This window comes from Stegostoma tigrinum, chromosome 21, assembly GCF_030684315.1.
Source record: "Stegostoma tigrinum isolate sSteTig4 chromosome 21, sSteTig4.hap1, whole genome shotgun sequence".
NCBI classification, from domain to species: Eukaryota; Metazoa; Chordata; class Chondrichthyes; order Orectolobiformes; family Stegostomatidae; genus Stegostoma; species Stegostoma tigrinum.
In genome coordinates, this window is record NC_081374.1 from 18,573,667 (window position 1) to 18,594,613 (window position 20,947).

General features: G+C 40.5%; 1 protein-coding gene across 2 annotated transcripts in view; it reads right to left on the reverse strand.

Moving 5' to 3' along the window:
* Positions 1 to 3,176: 3,176 nt before the first annotated feature.
* Positions 3,177 to 20,947, reverse strand: part of LOC125462641 (calcium/calmodulin-dependent protein kinase type 1D-like) — a 50,299-nt gene continuing 32,528 nt past the window's right edge. For both annotated transcript variants that reach the window (XM_048552870.2, XM_048552869.2), the window contains exons 9-14: positions 19,651 to 19,763; positions 18,300 to 18,378; positions 17,209 to 17,296; positions 14,109 to 14,542; positions 8,757 to 8,889; positions 3,177 to 4,517 (exon numbers count right to left, since the gene is read on the reverse strand). In XM_048552870.2, the coding sequence (XP_048408827.1) occupies positions 8,799 to 8,889; positions 14,109 to 14,542; positions 17,209 to 17,296; positions 18,300 to 18,378; positions 19,651 to 19,763 (805 nt within the window). In that variant the 3' untranslated portion in view covers positions 3,177 to 4,517; positions 8,757 to 8,798. The remainder of the gene's footprint in view (positions 4,518 to 8,756; positions 8,890 to 14,108; positions 14,543 to 17,208; positions 17,297 to 18,299; positions 18,379 to 19,650; positions 19,764 to 20,947) is intronic.

A 20,947-nucleotide genomic window follows, 5' to 3' on the forward strand; every position in this document is an offset into this window, starting at 1 on the left:
ATGGATGTCATCTGATAACCTAAAAACTGTGTTAACTACTGCCCCAATGGTAACCACACCCAAAGCCATTCAAGGTGGCTGTCATTGTGATCTGGGTGTTGGTGTCGTACTCTTGTAAGACAACAACAATAAAACAGAAACACCTATTGGGTACCTTTCCAAAATTTGAATAATCATTAATGGCATTGTGGGTCAACCCACTGAGGGTGATCTACAGCAGTTCAAGAAGGCAGCTCACCACCAGATTCTCAAAGGAAATTGGGAATGAGCAATAAATGCAGGCCAACTAGCAACATCCACATCCCACAAATGAATAAATAAATGAATAAAAGACATATTTCATAATAAAGAAGGACACCTTAAGACCGGTGAGAGAGATAATGGGAACCGCAGATGCTGGAGAATCCGAGATAACAAAGTGTGGAGCTGAATGAACGCAGCAGCCAAGCAGCATCTTAGGAGCACAAAAGTTGACGTTTCGGGCTTAGACCCTTAATCAGAAAAGTTTTTCTGATTAAGGGTCTAAGCCCGAAACGTCAACTTTTGTGCTCCTAAGATGCTGCTTGGCTGCTGCGTTCATCCAGCTCTACACTTTGTTATGTCACCTTAAGACTGATGTTGGTGTTGAAACATTTCAATGATCTGTTGCCAGTAATGTGCTCGTGACAATTGTATATACTGATTATAATCACTTAAAGTTCTGGAAAGTTTAAGAATAAAATTCTAGATTATTTAGATGGAGCTTATTATTGTAGCCATTCAATTTGAAAATTATACAGGATGAGAGAATGTTTTCGCAACTGTGGTGAAGGAAGTGGAAGGTGTTCATTGGCAGAAGAAACAGTAGTACTGAATGTTTGCATGCTTACAGTAAATGTAATGTATATGGATTGCAGTGTACAAATAACATCAGACTAAAGGTTTTTAAAAATGAAGTTATCTTTGTATATTAATGGTTCATTCTTCTTAAGGGCTGCTGTGACAATACTATAGCTTTAAGAGGTGTATTATGTCCTGTTTTTGTGAAGAAAGGTAAGATAGAGGTGATGAGTCATCTGTTCCAAACCAATAAAGTAAAAAGCTTGTGCAGCATTGGGTTTTATTTAAAGTTAGAACAATTGAAGCAGCATGAAGTCATGGGGTCATGCTCCTAACGAGCCAGGACTTTACTTAACTTTCAATAGCTGTTTGGGTTTGGAAGCTGCTATACATCAATCCCTGCTACAGCAGAACACTTTTGAGTTCTTGCAAAGTCAGAGTTTTCCCTTTATGTTCTTTTCTACTGGACTGGAGAATTGCATGTGAGGCTATCTATTTTACTGTATTTGCTTTTGCAAAGGGTGTGTTTATAGGCTGTTACTATATTGAAATGTTTGCTGTTTAGTAGTTAATAATATATTATTTTGTGAATTTTTTTTAAATAGAGTTGTTATTCCATTTCTTCTTTCTTTTGTTTGTACTTAATTATGGTGAGAGAGTAAAGGATGTTTTGCTTCAAACTTGGCAGTTTGACCAATCAAATTGCAACAGAACATAATGCTTTACACTTGCCTTTAAAAATAAGAAAATGTTGGAGTCTATTTTCTTGCAAGAGCGTAGAATCAATACTCACATCACATTGACAGTCACCTTGAATCACTCTGTGTAATTCGGTGTTGCCTTCACTGCGGCAGTGGTTAACACAGCGTTTAGTTTGTGAAATGCCTTCTTAATATATTTTGAATGATTTTGGTCTGGTCCATAACAGTTGAGAAAAATGCTTGGTTTTCTGCTCCAGGATTTTAATGGCTAAATGAGAATCTTGCTATTGAGCGGCAAGGGGCCTATTTGTATGAATTAACATATTATTAACAAATCTTACCTAGCTTAAATGCAGACATCTCTTTCACCAGGTATCAGAGAGAACTAGACAGTGCCAATTTCCAAAGTGAAATTCAGAGGAGTATTCTAATGCCTGCAGTTCACCGGTGTCTTCTCCATCTTGGCCAGGGCATGTTCCATGGGCAGTGGCCCTCTGCATTCTCTGTCCATGGAGTTTGACATCAGTAAACTAGCAGCCCACCACATCATTATGACACAACTGAGGGGACACTAATTATACAGCTCGGTAGTTAAATACTGAACCATAGAGCTCAGAAATTTTTTATATTGCAATGCTAGTGCCAGTGCATTTTGTGCACAATGACATATACCTATCTTATTCCTCGGAACAAGTTGTATTTCAAGGGTCTTAACTCGCTTTTGTACACTTGCTCACTTTGCACTTAGGTACTCAGCGCATTTTGGCCTTGTGGTGCCTTTAAGGACAGGCAGAAAGCCAGACAGCTTGTCATCTTTGACAGCAATGATTCGTCAAGGGATTAGACATTTAGCTGTATGGCAGCGTGCCACAGCGATGTCACATTTAGAGCATGTACCAGCAGCTTACATGGCAATGTGGACTCCAAGTTCGAATCCCCACCACTGGCCTCTCAGCCCTACTGTGGGCTGCTTTCTCCTGCAGTGAAACTAAAGGAATGATCTTGAGTGAGATGAAAGTGGCAGTAATGAGATTGGCAAAATATGAACCTTAGCAGGGATGAGTGCAGTGATTGAGTTTGAACAATTATGTGAGCAGAGAGCACCTTGCAAGGTGCAGAAAGTCATTGGCCTTCTTGCAGATTTGCATTGTGTTTCTCCATGCCACCTAAATTATATTGATATGGGAGGCCACTTTAGGCTAGGTCAACAGGTCTGGCGCCAGGTTCTCATCTGGTTGTACACAGGAAGGAGAATGGTACCCCTCTCCACCAGCCCAAACCACAAGGTCTCTGTTGGAAAAGTGTGGTGCCAAGTTGCCTCTTTCTGACATCTCCTTTGGAATTATTCAACTGTTCATGAACTTTTCTGGTGGAAGTCCTAGCATATAATGTTTGAAATAGTGCACAGCTCTGGTTTCAATTTGGTACCAGTAACAGAACCCAGTCCCAGCACTGATAAACAGTTCTGTTACTGCCCAGTGTGTGATAGTGCAAGATCAGAGTGGGTGTGGGTGCATACTTAATGAGTTGAGCAGACTAAAATTGTATAAAAGAAGTTGCTAGAGTTCAAGAAGAGAAAACTTCCATGATTACCCCGAAATTGGCACTTAGCCAAAATATGGGAAAACTGAGGCAATAGTTAATATTGAGCTCCGTAATGCAGTTTTAATTCTGTACATGACAAGGATATATTTACAGAACTGTGGCAGTTTTCAGACACTAACTGTTTATTGCCTGCAAAATCGGTTACAGCAGAGAATATTCGGTGGGGTCTTTGTGCACTCATATTCCGAAACCAGTTTCAAAACAGGCCCAGTGGTGTTCTCAAAGCAACTCAGAGGCGAAATATGTATTTTGGGTCTATGCTACTGCAGTGACTCTGACTGTAATTTTCATGGTGAAATAGGTAGAACATAAAACTAACATTTATGGCTGTGGAGAATTGGTGATCTCTAAGTAGCAATTGGAAGGTTCTTCAAAAAGGTAAGTCTTTAAGAAACAAATCGGTGGGGGCAGGGTGCTAAAAGGAGTGGGCAAACTCAACCAATGAAAACAGAAAAAAATCATCTGACCCACTGCTGACTCATTCTTGTTGAGTTCCCAGTATCTGCTTCTTGAACTAACAGGTTTTCTCTGGTGGCCTGTTACAGCCAACAGGTTACTGACTATCTGCAGTGGATCATCAATTTTATAGCCTAGTTCAAAGTTCTGGGCCTAATCTTGAAAATAATTTGTCCCTCTTCATCGCCACATTGGACAAATGCCATGGGCTACACCCAAGTAGAAAATATTCTATACTGTACTCCATTTTGGCATTGTGGTCTTTAAAAGTGAATATTGCATTGGGAAGGCATAGAAAATGAGGTTGACGTGTGTTTGTATGACTCCCAGTAATGAAGAGGATCCTGAATATGTTCTCACTGGAGGGAGAAGAAAAGTGAAGGGCAATATAATTTAACCCTGTAAAATCCAGAGAATCATAAATGACGTAGCTATAAGCAAAATATAGAACTTAGAATCTCTTTTTAATGTTATTTCACTAATAGAAAATACCACATATATATAATGTTTCATAATTTTTTAAAATGTGTGCTAAATGTGGTCTTTCTGTATAATTGTACTTGCATTGCTGTGAAAGATTAATGCTGTGTAGCTCTAAAGTCAGATTTCTATCATGTATGGCATTGCTCAATGAAGTACATGTAATACAACAAATTAAACTTTAATATTATAAATATTTTATACTAAACCTTATCTAGGCTATATCGACCCAGTTCAATTCAAACTTGTGAACTTATTTATTGGAATGCCCTGTTCCAATATTTTATTTGTTTGGAATCAACTGTAAATCAATCCCCAATTCAATGAGGAGCAACAGCCCCAAATAACATGTTGCACAGCTCCTTTCTCACTTCGGTGAAATATCTTCTCTTGCAGTGATTGCAATTGTTTTCTCTCCATGAAAACCAGATATGATTGAGTATCCATTTGTTCCACCTAGTATAAGGAATATTGTTTGTTTAAAATAATCCCAAAAAATTAGCACAACATACAAAGATTGAACATCAGTAGCAAACAATTATCAATGCCCACATCTACATATATGCATGAAAGCTGGCATCCTGCTCAAGGTCGAGGAAAAGGCAAAGGATGTTCCTTTAAATGCCAAGATTAGTAGGGTGGAAAGTAAGGTAAAGGGGAACCCTATTGTTGTTCTGTGACAAGGGGAAGGATTGAGAGCATAAGAGAAAAGAAATTAGAAGCATAACTGATTAATTTTTCCAATTCTAGATGTGGGTACAAGCGGCACCAATGACATCATCAAAATATGGAGAAAGAGTTGTGAGTGGGTGAGTAGATCAGCAGGATGCCACTACCAAACTCATCTTACCACCCCCAACTGTCAGCATCCAAAAGGGACCAATCTCTGTGATATATTGGTCCCCTCCTCCATCACTCCTAACATTTCCTCACTCCCCATGGCACTTTCCCATGCAATTACAGAATGTGTAAGACTTGTCCATTCAGCTCCTCACTGACCAAAACCCCAAACTGACCTTTCAGTTGAACCAGCATTTAGCTTGTGCTTCTTTTAGTTTAGTCGATTGCATACTGCTCACAAGGTGATCTACTTTACACTGGTAAAACTAAATGTAAACTGGGTAACTGCTTTGTGGAACACCTGCACTGTGTATTGCACCCCCAACCTTCCAGTTGCTTGCCATTTCAATTAACGACCTTCTCTCAAGTGAACATTTCTGTTCTGGGCCTGATGCAATGTTCCAATGGTGCGCAATGCAAACTGGCAGAATGCAACCTCATTTTCCAGGTAGGTACTTTGCAGTTTCTTGGATTTGACATTGAGTTCCATAACTTCAGAACCTGACTGCATGATGCCTGTTCTCCATTATTCCTACATTCTTACCCTGTCTACTTTTCTCTTATGGGCTCATCTTATATATGTCTTGTTTAGAGATAATGGGAACTGCAGATGCTGGAGATTCCAAGATAATAAAATGTGAGGCTGGATGAACACAGCAGGCCAAGCAGCATCTCAGGAGCACAAAAGCTGACGTTTCGGGCCTAGACCCTTCATCAGAGAGGGGAATGGGGGGAGGGAACTGGAATAAATAGGGAGAGAGGGGGAGGCGGACCGAAGATGGAGAGTAAAGAAGATAGGTGGAGAGAGTGTAGGTGGGGAGGTAGGGAGGGGATAGGTCAGTCCAGGGGAGACGGACAGGTCAAGGAGGTGGGATGAGGTTAGTAGGTAGCTGGGGGTGCGGCTTGGGGTGGGAGGAAGGGATGAGTGAGAGGAAGAACCGGTTAGGGAGGCAGAGACAGGTTGGACTGGTTTTGGGATGCAGTGGGTGGGAGGGGAGCAGTCCCTCTTCCGCACCTACACAGGCCCCAAACCCCACCTCTTCCTCCGGTACATTGATGACTGTATCGGCGCCGCCTCTTGCTCCCCAGAGGAGCTCGAACAGTTCATCCACTTCACCAACACCTTCCACCCCAACCTTCAGTTCACCTGGGCCATCTCCAGCACATCCCTCACCTTCCTGGACCTCTCAGTCTCCATCTCAGGCAACCAGCTTGTAACTGATGTCCATTTCAAGCCCACCGACTCCCACAGCTACCTAGAATACACCTCCTCCCACCCACCCTCCTGCAAAAATTCCATCCACTATTCCCAATTCCTCCGCCTCCGCCGCATCTGCTCCCACGATAAGACATTCCACTCCCGCACATCCCAGATGTCCAAGTTCTTTAAGGACCGCAACTTTCCCCCCACGGTGATCGAGAACGCCCTTGACCGCGTCTCCCGCATTTCCCGCGACACATCCCTCACACCCCGCCCCCGCCACAACCGCCCCAAGAGGATCCCCCTCGTTCTCACACACCACCCTACCAACCTCCGGATACAACGCATTATCCTCCGACACTTCCGCCATTTACAATCCGACCCCACCACCCAAGACATTTTTCCATCCCCTCCCCTGTCTGCTTTCCGGAGAGACCACTCTCTCCGTGACTCCCTTGTTCGCTCCACACTGCCCTCCAACCCCACCACACCCGGCACCTTCCCCTGCAACCGCAGGAAATGCTACACTTGTCCCCACACCTCCTCCCTCACCCCCATCCCAGGCCCCAAGATGACATTCCACATTAAGCAGAGGTTCACCTGCACATCTGCCAATGTGGTATACTGCATCCACTGTACCCGGTGCGGCTTCCTCTACATTGGGGAAACCAAGCGGAGGCTTGGGGACCGCTTTGCAGAACACCTCCGCTCAGTTCGCAACAAACAACTGCACCTCCCAGTCGCAAACCATTTCCACTCCCCCTCCCATTCTCTTGATGACATGTCCATCTTGGGCCTCCTGCACTGCCACAATGATGCCACCCGAAGGTTGCAGGAACAGCAACTCATATTCCGCCTGGGAACCCTGCAGCCATATGGTATCAATGTGGACTTCACCAGTTTCAAAATCTCCCCTTCCCCTACTGCATCCCTAAACCAGCCCAGTTCATCCCCTACCCCCACTGCACCACACAACCAGCCCAGCTCTTCCCCCCCACCCACTGCATCCCAAAACCAGTCCAACCTGTCTCTGCCTCCCTAACCGGTTCTTCCTCTCACCCATCCCTTCCTCCCACCCCAAGCCGCACCCCCAGCTACCTACTAACCTCATCCCACCTCCTTGACCTGTCCGTCTCCCCTGAACTGACCTATCCCCTCCCTACCTCCCCACCTACATTCTCTCCACCTATCTTCTTTTCTCTCCATCTTCGGTCCGCCTCCCCCTCTCTCCCTATTTATTCCAGTTCCCTCCCCCCATCCCCCTCTCTGATGAAGGGTCTAGGCCCGAAACGTCAGCTTTTGTGCTCCTGAGATGCTGCTTGGCCTGCTGTGTTCATCCAGCCTCACATTTTATTATCTACGTCTTGTTTACTTTGTTCTCAGCTAATAGGACCTATTGTCACTCTTCCACAGCTTAATTAACCTCCATTTTACACTTTTGTTCCTTTTTCACCAAAATTAGAATCCCTTCATCTTTAGCACTGGGACTCCATACTATCTGCTCTCCTTGTTCCTCCTCTGCCATATTAAATATATAAAAAACACTATTTTCCAACCTTTTCGTTCTGAAGAACAGTCATATCCAAGACAAAATAGTAACTGTTTCTCTCTCCACAGATGCTCTCAGATCTGCTGAGTTTCTCAAGCATTCTTTGTGCTTGTTTCAGATTTCCAACATCTGTACTGTTTTATTTTTATTCTCCATACATGGTGCAAAAAATCTTGTGTAGTATAAAACTTAGTAGAAAAATATATGGTAATAATAGAAAAGCCTGTTAAGGCACTTAATGAAACCCTTTTACATTAACAAAGCTGATCAGTTAGATACAGTTTCACCTGACTTCAACACAGCCAATATTATAGGTAAAGGTAAATTTACTGATGTGGTCAAAGTTCTTATACTACACGATGTTTGCTACATTAATTATCGATAAATTTATACCCATAAAATGTAAAGGAGAATTAATACTGCTAATATAAAGCAGATAGCTTTTATTTATACCTGCAGTCTTTACTCTATGAATGAACAAAATTGCAAAAAAAGGGATAATCAGAACACCATTCACAACTAAGGAGGTGGTCTCGATGGAATGCTCCTATTTGTCAGAAGATCTAGAGAAATAGCAAGGGATCCTCCTTGAAATTCAACTTCTCATTTTCCTGAGCTAAGAAATACACAGCAGGGAAAGCATATTGCCAAGTGGCTTGAGTATGTTGTTAAGGGGGGAAAAATCCTTCTTAAGTGAAAGGAGGTTGAATTGCTCATTCAAATGGTCAAATATTTTTACTCTTATTCTTTGCACCCTCTGCCTCTTTAATGAGCTGACAAGTTCCTTTATATACATCTGTCTGTTCCTGGTTTTAATATCTGCCACACAGTCCATTAGAAAATTGTAAGTACATGCTGTGCAAGATTCTCTGACATCAACCAGACAAAGCGAATGAATTGATCAGGTATCCATTGTAGGAAACATGAATATGAATATCAGATGAGAGTGAAATTTAAACTAGATAAGAGTCAAAAACACAATGGTAATGCCCTTGCTCCTTCACTTTCTGATTTAATACGCAGTTAATTTATTTTCTGTAATTTCACAGGGGAACAAGTTATGATTTCTCTTCTTTAATAATATATTACACTGTTAACTACTTACAGAAGCATGACGGCAGCCCAGTACGTTCCAATGAGATAATCATTACATAATCAAGCACACCCCAGTCTTTATGTTGTTGGCCCGTTCAAATTTAGGCCATTTCTTTGGGTTTGCATGTCGACATGAAGTTGATCTGTCAAAAAATCAAAGATGTAGGTTTTGTTACAAAAAGAAATGAAACTGTTATGCAATATTTAAACTAGATCCGCTTCACATTACATTGTTAGCTTTGCATTGATAACCCTGAGTGGGTAGGAAACATTGAGGTAATTCCCCAGCCACTGAACAACATGGGCCGCAGTCAGAAATTTGATAAAACTGCATGAGATCAAGAGTAAGGAGATTCCTGAGATCAAGAGCAAAATGTTCCATTTGAACCAACCAAGCACTAAATGGTGAGATGAGATTCTCAGTAGTGAGGGGGTGAGATGCCTATTTCCAGGCATCAGAATGCATTGCCATTTCATTATTACTTAATCTCACCTCATTGATATGCAGTTTCCCATTTTCTCCCCTGCTGGATAGAAACTATTACTAACATGAAAGATAGAGTGGTTACCTGGTTACTCTAACTTGCTACCCACTTCTTTGACCCTCCTTCTTGGAAATCAGTCCCTAACATTTCAGGGCATGCTCCATGAACGATGACCGCATACATCTCCCGCCCACCCAGACCTCCAGGTCTCTGTCAGCAAAGCAAGGTTCCAATTTCCCTCTTTTCAAGATGTCTAGGGCAATGGACAGGAACCGTGCAGGGCACCTCTAAACTGCCAACTTCTGACTGGCTGGTGTCAGGAATAATGTGAGGTCCCAGCAATGCCTAGTATTTCTGCCAATAGTGCTTAGGATTGTACACTGACTGGGACTTCAGAGGGACACAGTGAATGGGCACTGAGGCAAGTTTCTGAAGTTCATATCATAAAATTCAGTAAGGCGTACATAGAGAAACCCTCTGATGAACACACAAAAATTGACAATGAACTGGTTTCTGGTAAAATTTAGTTCATTGAGTTACTTCTGGCAATACATTATTCCAGAGAAGTTGAGACTCTATGCAGTCAGTCGAACGTATCATTAAAGTAATTTTAATGGTACTTTGATAGTTGCCTCAATGCTTTGGAATAAACTGATTACTTTTGATCACCTGAGAAATTTGCTGATTAGGAGAAATCGGTGAATTGTGATCAAATCAAATTGGTACAAAGCATAGTAAGCATTGTTTTTGGATCTTTGGAAGTCATAAATAGTAATACTGTCTCTTTTATAATAGAGCTTTCTCAGTTTTGGTTCAATCTGGAATCTTTCCATTCCTGCAAAATTAACAATGTGAGCTCATCAGGCACCTTTCCATTTGATTTTCATCTTTACTCAACAAACTAACAACATTGAAATTCTGAGATAAAGTGTGTAGCTGGACAGCAGGCCAAGCAGCATCTCAGGAGCACAAAAGCTGACGTTTCGGGCCTAGACCCTTCATCAGAGAGCTGAAATCAATCACCCATTTTTGGCAATAATTCCCATTAGTCAAATGAGTGTCAATATTCTAACCTGAATAAAGATGTCCCTTCCAACATAATAAATAAATTGATGAACTATTGTTATGCTGCCAAAGAATGCCATTAGCACATGTATTTTGAGATATTAAAGACTTAGTATCATTACCTACTTGATTCTATATCCTCGATCCAAACAATAATCACAAAATTATGACCATGTTCTTTAAGAAGTTAAATTGACAGGATTCATTTATTTACTCATACATGGCTGGTGGAGCGATGAGTGGTTGCTGATTTTGACATTCAATCTCCAGCGACAGTATGTTTTCCATGATTATAGACGAAGAATGTGGTGCGCAAAAGACTAATTAATGTTTATCATTCAGGTGGTAAAAGCCTTTTACTTTTCAAATATTTTATCGCTGTGTCATATACTTGTGCAACCAAGAGAGTAGGTGGATGGCTCTGTGCCAGGCATTTTATAGAGGTGCTGTATAAAGTGTTCAGAAATCTCCCTCACATTTACCCTTCTCTGTGTCTGTTTGGGGAAGTGGCACTAAGCAGTGACCAGGAAGCTCTTCATGAGAGATATCTACAATTACCAAATGACCAAAGTAAGGGATGCAGCCTAGACCTCATACTTTTACCCCAGTTGTAGGAATAAAGGGTTAATTTCTGCAAGCTATGTCACTAATGTTGCCATGACCACATGATGAACATATGTTTATAGATATCATGTTGAGAAGATTCTGAAAGCAGCATTCAAAACAGAAGGGCAGTGTGTGGCATTGCTCCCATTGCTTTCAAACTGTCTGGGAAAACTCACAGTGGTGACCAATCAGCAAAAAGTTGCTCCTTAAATTGATTCAACAGAATCACCAATCAGGTGGTCCTCCAATCTCAGGCTGCTGATATGTTCATAGTAAACCTGGTGTAGGAAATGAAATGGAACCTTTCGATAAACACCCATGTGAGTAAGTTTCTATCAGAGTGGGCATTGTGGGAATAAAACTGGAGCAACATGTAGACATGGATCCTACCTTGCCACTTCAAGTTACATTTAAAAACATCAAGATATCACAACAGGCCAAACAAATGACAGAGCTGGAGAAAACATTTCATCTGCTATCAAAATGCCTCAGATTTAATGGCCTAAACAAAGAAGGATCATTCAGTAAATTGTTTTACAATGTGGATGGCATTACGAATGATGTGCTTGCAAGGCGAGGGATTAACAGAGAGACAGCCACCCATAAGGATGTAATTGGAGCTTTTGATTCGAACTTTTACATTCAGCATTAATGTTTCTTATTCAGTTAAATGTTAACAGGGGAAACAAAAGCCTTGGAGAGGCATCAATGCCTTCATTAATGATATCTACCATTTGGGAGATAATTATAGTTCAGAACTCTAAAAGATAACTTAAGCAGAGGCAGAATATTGGGTCAGAGTTTAGAAGATATTCTCTCATGTGTACTACTGTCTAGGAAAGAGCTAACACTGATTGCATCACTCCAATGGGTAAGACAAGCTGACATGCAAAAACAGAATCAAGTCATTATTAAATGAGAGAGAAGAATCTTTTGCAAAAGCTGTTGGTTCTATTCAGAATACTGGATGCAAAAACAAAATTACATCATGGCAGTAGACAGGGAACTACAAAAAAAGAGGGCAGATGCTCTCATTTTATGTTCCCATCATGGCAGGAGAAAGGTTCATAAACATCGATGAAGTCCCATCCAAGCTGTGGATAGCCACATTTCTGTGGGCAAGTCAATCATTTCAAAGCAGTACATCACTCCAAGGAAATTTTTCTCCCAAAGTCACAGGAAAAGCTTTCAAATGAAGGCAAAGAATCAGGAAACAAAGAAATTGCCTTTCCCTGAAGAAATTAAGGAATGAAATGGTAAATACCAGCATACCAATATTGAGGTCAATGGACACTGTCCAATTTTAAACTGGACACAGAAGCAACATCTCTTTTCTGTCAGATAAGGCAGTCACATTATAACACAGCCATTATCAGTTAGATTACAAGGTCCAGGTAATATTAAACAGAAGATCAAGTACAAAGACTGCAAAAACTTTGAAACACAATATATAATCCAGAATCAAGAACACTCTTCAAGCAGAAGGGCGAGGATCTGAAATTTACAAAGTGAATTAAATCAGAGACCAAAACAGCGAACTCAGACTTACATTCTTAAAATTATTTAAGGGTTTTGGCAAGCTTAAAGCAGCATGCCACATCACGCTCAGAGTGGATGCAAAACTCATTGGGGATCTGTTTAGACCAAGGAAGACCACTTCCCCTTCTGAATAAAGGAGAGAGGTAGAGGCAGTACTTCAACAAAGTGTTCATTCACCAGTTACCAGACCTACCCAATGCTCTGGAATGGTTCCTGTCCCAAATCGAAACGGATCCGATACATCTAATCCATCTAATTTGTGTCAACCTTCCTCTGTTGAATAAAGCCATAGGATGTGAAGTACGTCCAATGGCATTAGGAGGTTGAAGCGGAGCAAAACTTTGAAAGGTTACTATCTGCACAGGTCTAGATGCAAACAGCAGATTTTAGCAGTTCCCACTGAGTGACTTCATCATGTCATTTAAACATTACTGTTTAATACATCTACTCTTCAAGATCATATCCATACCACAGATATTCCAGAGAACAGAATAGTGAAAGGAATAGATGGCGTATTTACCATATGAATAATATCTTCATCCATAGGGTGCCAAAAGCAGAGTATGAATTAGAGAAGTATGCTCTCTGTCTCTTCATTTATTTTAATGAAAGGAGAGTTCCGTATTTCTGACAGGAGATTTCAATCAAAGTTTCTGCAGGAATGTGAAGCTGTACTTCCCATTCTCACAATTCTGTCACGGTACAGAAACGCTAGGGGGAGACAAACCATGCCTCAGTATGGGGGAAAGGATCTGGATTAGGGAAACTTTTGTCTGCCTCCAAATGGTGAAGGGGTAATGGGGAAAGGGGTGCAATTCCAGTGTGCAGAAGATGGGGAGCAGTTTCTGAATGGGTGAAGCAGGGAAGGTTATCAAATCCAGAGGAGGGGAGAGGAATGAGTGTGTCTGGTTTGAGCAGAGAAAGGGTACAGCCCAGATTGGGATAAGAAGTTTTGGATGCAATGGTAGGGGAAAGGGGTCAGGTCTGGATCCAGGTAAGTGGGTGTGTCAGGTCCTGAACAGGTGAGAACACTTGGATCTAGAAGGGGTATTGTGTCAGCGGTCTGGTGGAGGGATGCGTGAGACCTTGTGAGGTAAGCATCTGGGGTCAGTTGAATCATAACTCAGCAATAAGGTTTTAATAGTCTAACATTTCCCGAGTAACTATTTACTTAAATTCATCAAAGCCCTCCAAATTTTCTGATTTATATGGAGACTGTTAATGGGTTCCAGACATAGGAAGATTGCCAAGAGGAACCTTCAAATTTGAGCTACTCCCTTGGAGTCTGCTAAAGTGGAAATTCCACAGGTCGTCATGTGCAACTCCCATCTCTGCTGGAATAACAATTGTCTGGCCAATGTAAAGTCCGGGTAGGTGATGTGAAGACTCTAGCAAAGGTATTGGCTTAAACTCTAGCATTAGCTGAGACCTTATGCACAAAGTGAAATATGTGCAAATAAATAATTAATCTAAAGAACAGCCAAGAGTCCAGTTATACCAATACCTCAGATTAAGAACTCCACAAACATCACCAGGAACTCATGCCAATAATGACTGACTGTTAATATATACATTCTGGGCATCATAATCAACAAATATTATCAAATAATCAAATGAGTGGCCTTAAAACAAATCTTGAACGATAAGCTTGAACATGCATTACTTACTGGTCTTGAGCTATACTTGATGAAAGAGTTTTGGTTGCAGCAGTGGGAATCTCTGTCTCCTTTCTTTCTTCAGTAGTGCCAGCATGCACATTTCTATTTACTGCATAACTTGCAGCCATATCCTGGTTAGTTAGTCCATTGTTTTTCTTCGTATCTAACATCACACAAGCTAATGCACTCTCACTAGTCCTTTGGTGAGGATGCTCATAGTTTGATGCAATGCTCTGATTGGCAACTTTGATGGTCACCAATGGTGCTGACTCCTTTGTTGAAAGGTCTGTAACACTTTGTTGTGATAGATTCTTAGAAATTTGTAAATATGACCATTTAGAGTCACTCTGGTAGCAATTGCAACTGCATTTCCATGATTGCTGGCCTGATGATAATTGTGTCTTCTTCATGTAATTCACTATTAATGCAGCATTGATTAATCGCTATGAAAAGAAAGAGGTCAGATAACTAAGTGACAGATATAGAAACTGTGCCTAGATGAGGTACACCTAAGGCAGAATCAACTAGCTTGGTAGAACAATGATCATCAATGGCACAGTGACAATAAAGTACAACATAACTGATGGAAATTCTTTAATCCTGTCATTTGAATTTAGTCAAAGTCAGCATGTTTGACAAACAAAGCACACCAGTGTCCTCTAGTGGCACAGTGATATCAGAACGAGACAATTCACTGCATTAATCCTATCAAAATGAAGGAATTTTCTTGAATGAAAGACAGGAAATGTGTGAGCAAATCAGCAGGTAATCGCCATCAGTTTTGTTTTTGACTGAGATTAACATTGTAATGAGGGAACCTTGAATAAAATAACTCCTAAAAACATTATAATATAATAAAATGTGAGGCTGGATGAACACAGCAGGCCAAGCAGCATCTCAGGAGCACAAAAGCTGACGTTTCGGGCCTAGACCCTTCATCAGAGAGGGGGATGGGGGGAGGGAACTGGAATAAATAGGGAGAGAGGGGGAGGCGGACCGAAGATGGAGAGTAAAGAAGATAGGTGGATCTGATGAAGGGTCTAGGCCCGAAACGTCAGCTTTTGTGCTCCTGAGATGCTGCTTGGCCTGCTGTGTTCATCCAGCCTCACATTTTATTATCTTGGAATTCTCCAGCATCTGCAGTTCCCATTATCTCCTAAAAACATTACTTTGTACCACACTTTATGACATACCATGAAAATTTCTTTTCATAAATACCAATTGACTTTTCAAGGCTCTTTATAAGTATATTAAAAGTAAGAGGATTACCAGGGAAAGAATGAGACCTATTAAAGACTAAAGTGGCAACCTGTGTGCAGAGCCTGAGAAGATGGGTGAGGTCTTAAATAAATACATTTCATTGCTATTCACGGAGGAGAAAGATATTGTAGTTGAGGGTTTCACTTGGCAGGGCGAGATTTCAGAACATGTTAAGATTAATAAGGAAATGGCATTAGATCTTTCAGCAGGCATAAAGGTGCACAAATCCCCAGTACCTGATGGGATGTATCCCACACTGCTTCAGAGGCAAGGGAGGAGATTGCTGGAGGCCCTGGTGGAGATACTTCATACTTTGCTGGCTATTGACGAAGTGCCATATAACTGGAGGATAGCTAATGTGATTCCTTTTGTGAAGGACGGCAGCAGGTTATCACTGACCAGTTAGTTAGAAATTATTGGAAAATGTTCTGAGGGGTGGGATTAAACTATAATTGAAAAGGCAGGATTGATCAGACATAGTCAACACAGATTTGTTAGAGAGAGGTCTTGTCTAACAAAATTAATTGAATTCTTTGAAAAAGTGACTAAATTTATTGATGAGGACAATGCAGTTGATGTGGTTTACATGAACATCATTAAGGCCCTTGACAAGTTCCCACATGGAAGCCTGGTCTAAAGGGTAGGAGGCCATCGGCCACAAGGCAAATTGGCAGACTAGATCCAAATTTGGCTTAACAAATAGGAGGCAAAAAGTAATGGTGGATGGATTTTGTTTTGTGATTGAAAGCCTGTCACCAGTTGTGTACTGTAGGAATTGGTGGTGGGATCTTTGCTATTCATTAAATACATTAACAACCTGGATGTAAATGTAGAAGGTATAATTAGTAAGTTTGCAGATGATATAAAAATTGATGCATTGACAGTGAGGAGAATAGTCTCAGGCTACAGTCTGATATTGATCAACTGGTAAATTGGGCATAGCTATGGCAGATGGATTTAATTTTGATAAGTGTGAAGTGATGCATTTTGGGAGGTCTAATAATGAAAGGGCCTACACAATAATCCTAGGTTCCTCAGGAGTACTGAGGAACAAAAGAATTTTGATTTACAAATCAATAGATCCCTGAAGTCATGAACAAAGGTAGACAGGATGGTAAAGAAGAAATATGGGATGCGTGCCTTCATTAACCAGGGCATAGAATATAGGAGCAAGGCAGTCTTGTTACAAATTGACAAACCATTGCTAAGGCCACAGATAGAATACTGTGTGCAGATCTGATCACCACACTCTTGGAAGGATGTGACTGCATTGCAGAGGAAATTCACCAGGATGTTGCCTGGGATGAAAAGTCTCCATTATGTGAGAGACACAATAGGCTGGATTTGTTTTTCTTGAAGCTGTGGAGATGGAGGGGGAATCTGATTGAGGTATACAATATAATGAGAGGCATAGACAAAGCAGATCATGAGAATCCTTACCCCATGGCAGATGTGTCTAAGACCAGAGGGCATATAAGGTTAAAGTGAAGAGAAAGTGATTTAGAGAAAATATGGGAAGAAATTTTTCACCCAGAGAGTGGGAGGAATGGGAAACATACTACCTGAGAGGGTGATGGGGACAAGTACTCTCGCAACATTTAAGCAGCATCTGGATAAATATTTAAAATGCCAGGGCATTGTAGGCTATGGAACAAGTTTAGGTAAATGCAATTAATGTAGTTTGATGTTTACGGATAAGCGTAGGCATGGTGGGCCGAAGGACCTGTTTTTATGTTGTATGACTCCATGACTCAATGACATGTCATAGTTTAGTTTAACCAAATTAAGTAAGGTCACTGCACTCTGCAGGTTTAACAAGAGTTTTAAAGTATGTTCCAGCAGGATTCACCTTCCAATTACTTCTTGCGAAGTTCTTTGTGATCTGAACACTGACACTGTGATAGATATCACGGAGTGGAGCAGTATTCTCTGTGATCCTGTCAGGAGAAGGAGAAGATCAGTGTGTATCAGTGTGAGATCACAGAACTGCAAAATAATACACTTATGCACAAGAATCAATTACTCCTCTTCATAATGGATATTTCTACATGTCTTATCATTACGGATATTGAATTAATGTAACTTTTAACAATATTTATTACTAATTTAGTGTGAGTAATTACGCCAGTTGCTTGCACCAATTGTGGGATCAGAGTTTCCACTAATTGTTGTCCACCAGTCCAGTGCATGCACCTTTCCTTCCTTTAACTTCTCAGTTATATTTATTTCTGTTTTGTGTGGCTATACAAAATGGTCTCAGTAATTATATCAATGTAGTTATTACCATACACACCTCAGGACTTCAGTAACATGTTTTGTCAAAAATAGGGCAACAAACCAACCTAACAGTATTGTCAGGAATTGGCATTAAATCAAGCTCATGAGGTGTCCTTCATTCACTCTTCCTTATTCTCTGAATAGCACATTTTATCCCCAGTCATTTCAAATTAACTCTAAATTCTCAAAGTCCTTATTCCTCTGTCTTTGCCACACCTGTCTTCCCCGAGTGTTGTCCCCTAGATAATCTTATAAAATTTGAGTGACCCATTGAATTTCATAGATGCATTCTATATTGATGGTCAAGCAATTCAAAGAAATACAAATCTTTGTGAAGATCTAGGAACTCCACAGGAAATGTAATTGGTGCAAGCTTTGTGGTTCTAATAAGAGTCGATAACTGAACGACTACACTGCTAACACAGATTGAATTCTTACTATTCTGTATAAATACATTGCAACATGGTTCTTACATGAATTGGAAAGTCCCTAATTCACCTCCAACATTCATGAGTGACAAGTGAAAACTTGCATGAATCCTCAATAATTACAACATGCCATATTAGTCTCACTGTTTTCTTTTTCTCTAACACAGTTCCTTGTCTCAATTTGGTGAAAGGTAATTAATTTGCAAAGACTCAAAGTTGTCATATGAAAGTTTACCAGGGGTGTCGTAAAGCCTGTTTACAAGTGAAGCGCTTCGTTGGGTCCTTTTCCAGCAAGTTTCTGACAAAAGATTTCGCTGATTTTTTGGAATGAAGAAAGAAATAAAATGAAAAGTCAATTGGTAATAAGATAGTATCATTTTACACACTGTAAAAGCATTCCAGTGCAATAATAAACTTTATAGACAGCATTTCTTTTAAGTTCAATGTTGAAACATTGGGAAAGTCACTTTAAAGATCAGTTCAATTCTTGAAGAAATTAATTCACTTCAGAAATTTGACCAAAGTTACTGTTAGTTTCAGTAAAGATAGTGAACACTAATAGTTTCATCATCATTGCCATTCCAAAAGTCCATGCTATTTAGCCTTGATTTACCTGTTTCTATCCATTCTACTCACAGCTCTTCTGTCCTATGCAGAATTGGTGACACTATTTATAGAAGACATATTGCCCTTGTGCTGAATGTTTCCTAAACAAGGTGGTCAAGTTTCAGAGTTATTTTGAAATCAGAAGCATTTTTGTTGAATTTATATGCTCTCCAGATACTTGATCTTATAGTATACATGTACACTGAAGAACTCAGAACAACACATACAGGTTCCACAGAGATTTCATAGGCATTTTGATATTGTTTCCCAGCAGTAGTTCACTGAATGAAAAGCTCGTGCTTCCAGGGGAAATGTTAAGATATACATATACTGATAATTTTGAAATCAATGGCCAGCGGACCAGTTTTAAGAAGCCTTTTCCCAATTGCCTCCTGCTACGCTTTAAACACATTGCTTTGGAGGTGGAATGCCCTATTGCTAGGGGTATCATGGTGCCATATCATATTGCCAGGGGACTCCGCACATGCCAACCAGCCAATCTGTCACGTGCTTGCTCGAAATAGCAGGCCTCTCAAGGCAGCTAGTTCATATGAAGGCCAGCTGACTATCATAAGAACATAAGGAATACAGGCAGGAATAGCATCCAGAGGCCCCTGGAATATTGACTGGCAAATGCAGGAGAATAGGATAGTGAAATTCTTCTAAGTCCCAAGTGGCACTATCACAGCACCTTGACAACACCAGAATGAAACTTCATGAGTGCAGGGCAAAATTGTCCATGTAACAGTTCAGACATTGTGAAGTCCAACAACATTAACATACATGTTTTATGAAGACATTCAAATCAAGATCTCAATCTTAAATCCTTGGTACTGACGGAATATACATGAATACACTCGATAATTTGCACAGTTGATTTTTACAGGCCCATTTAGAATATCCTTCATTAATGGGATAGTAGACGGAAGTCATTCAATGTATTAAGATATTTACAGCCTTCACTGCAATTGCTCACGCACCAAGTTCAGAAATATCATCCCAGAATGGAGAGTCAAATTCATAATCAGCATTTGAAATCCGTGTGAATAGTTTAGTCTCAGTCTCTTCATAGAAAGGAGGGTAACCACATAACCTGCGAAAATGAAACAAAATTGTTAGTCTGAATCCTTTGGGTTGTTGCTTGAAACTTGGTAGTTATCAATAATTTGGTAATTTCTCTGCAATGTTGGGAAAGAAGCAGTTTAATGGTTCAAACTTCAAGGAAGAAATTACAGCCTTACACCACGGCCAACAGCGGGGGACTCAATACCCATTTTGCACTGTGTCCTTTTCTTTCTACCAATTTCAATTGTAGCGATTCTTGCTGGATGCATTCATTTAAAATGTTCCTTCCTATCACCCCAAACACTTGACCCCAATTTAAATACTTGTTTTATTACTCACATTTTCTGAACTGGTGCCCAATGCCTCATTGTACCCATCTTACAAGCGATTCTTCATCACAACTGGACTTACATAACTTATATTTCTTGTTAGTGCACAACCTGTTTGTTTTTTTCTAATTTCCCAAAACTATGCATCTAACATCCAGAAGGCTTTCAGTACTGTCCCACAGCAGAGATTAGCATGAAAAGTTAAAGCCAATGTGATTGGAGGGGTAGTGGATTGAGATGGAACGAAAACTGGTTAACAGACAGAAAACAAAGAAATGGAATAAATAGGTCTTTTTTAATGACCAGTAAGTGGTGATTTAATGTTACCGCAGAGAATCAGAGCTGGGATCCCAGCTACTCATAATCTATATTAACGATTTAGGTGAAGGAACTAAATGTAATATCTCCAAATTTGCAGATGACAGAGTTGGTGGGAGGGTGAGCTGTGAGGAGGCTTCAAAGATGCTTCAGGTTATTTCAATAAGTTGAGTGAGTGGGCAAATACTTGGCAGATGCAGTTTAATGCAGATAAATATGTGATTATCCACCTTGGTAGCAAAAACGGGAAAGCAGATTATTATCTGATTGGCTATAAATTGATGAAAGAGAATGTGCAATGAGACCTGAGTGTCCATATACACCAGTTGCAGATGGTAAGCATATACCTACAGCAGGCAACCAAGAAGACAAATTGTATTTAGTTTTCACAATGAGAGGACTTGAGCACATGAACAGCATATCTTGCTACAGTCCACAGTGCATTGGTGAGATCACACCTGGAATGTTGTGTTCAGTTTTGGTCTCCTTATCTGAGGAAGATGTTCCTGCTATAGAGGGAGTGCAGCAAAGGTTTACCAGACTAATTCGCGGAATGGCAGGATTC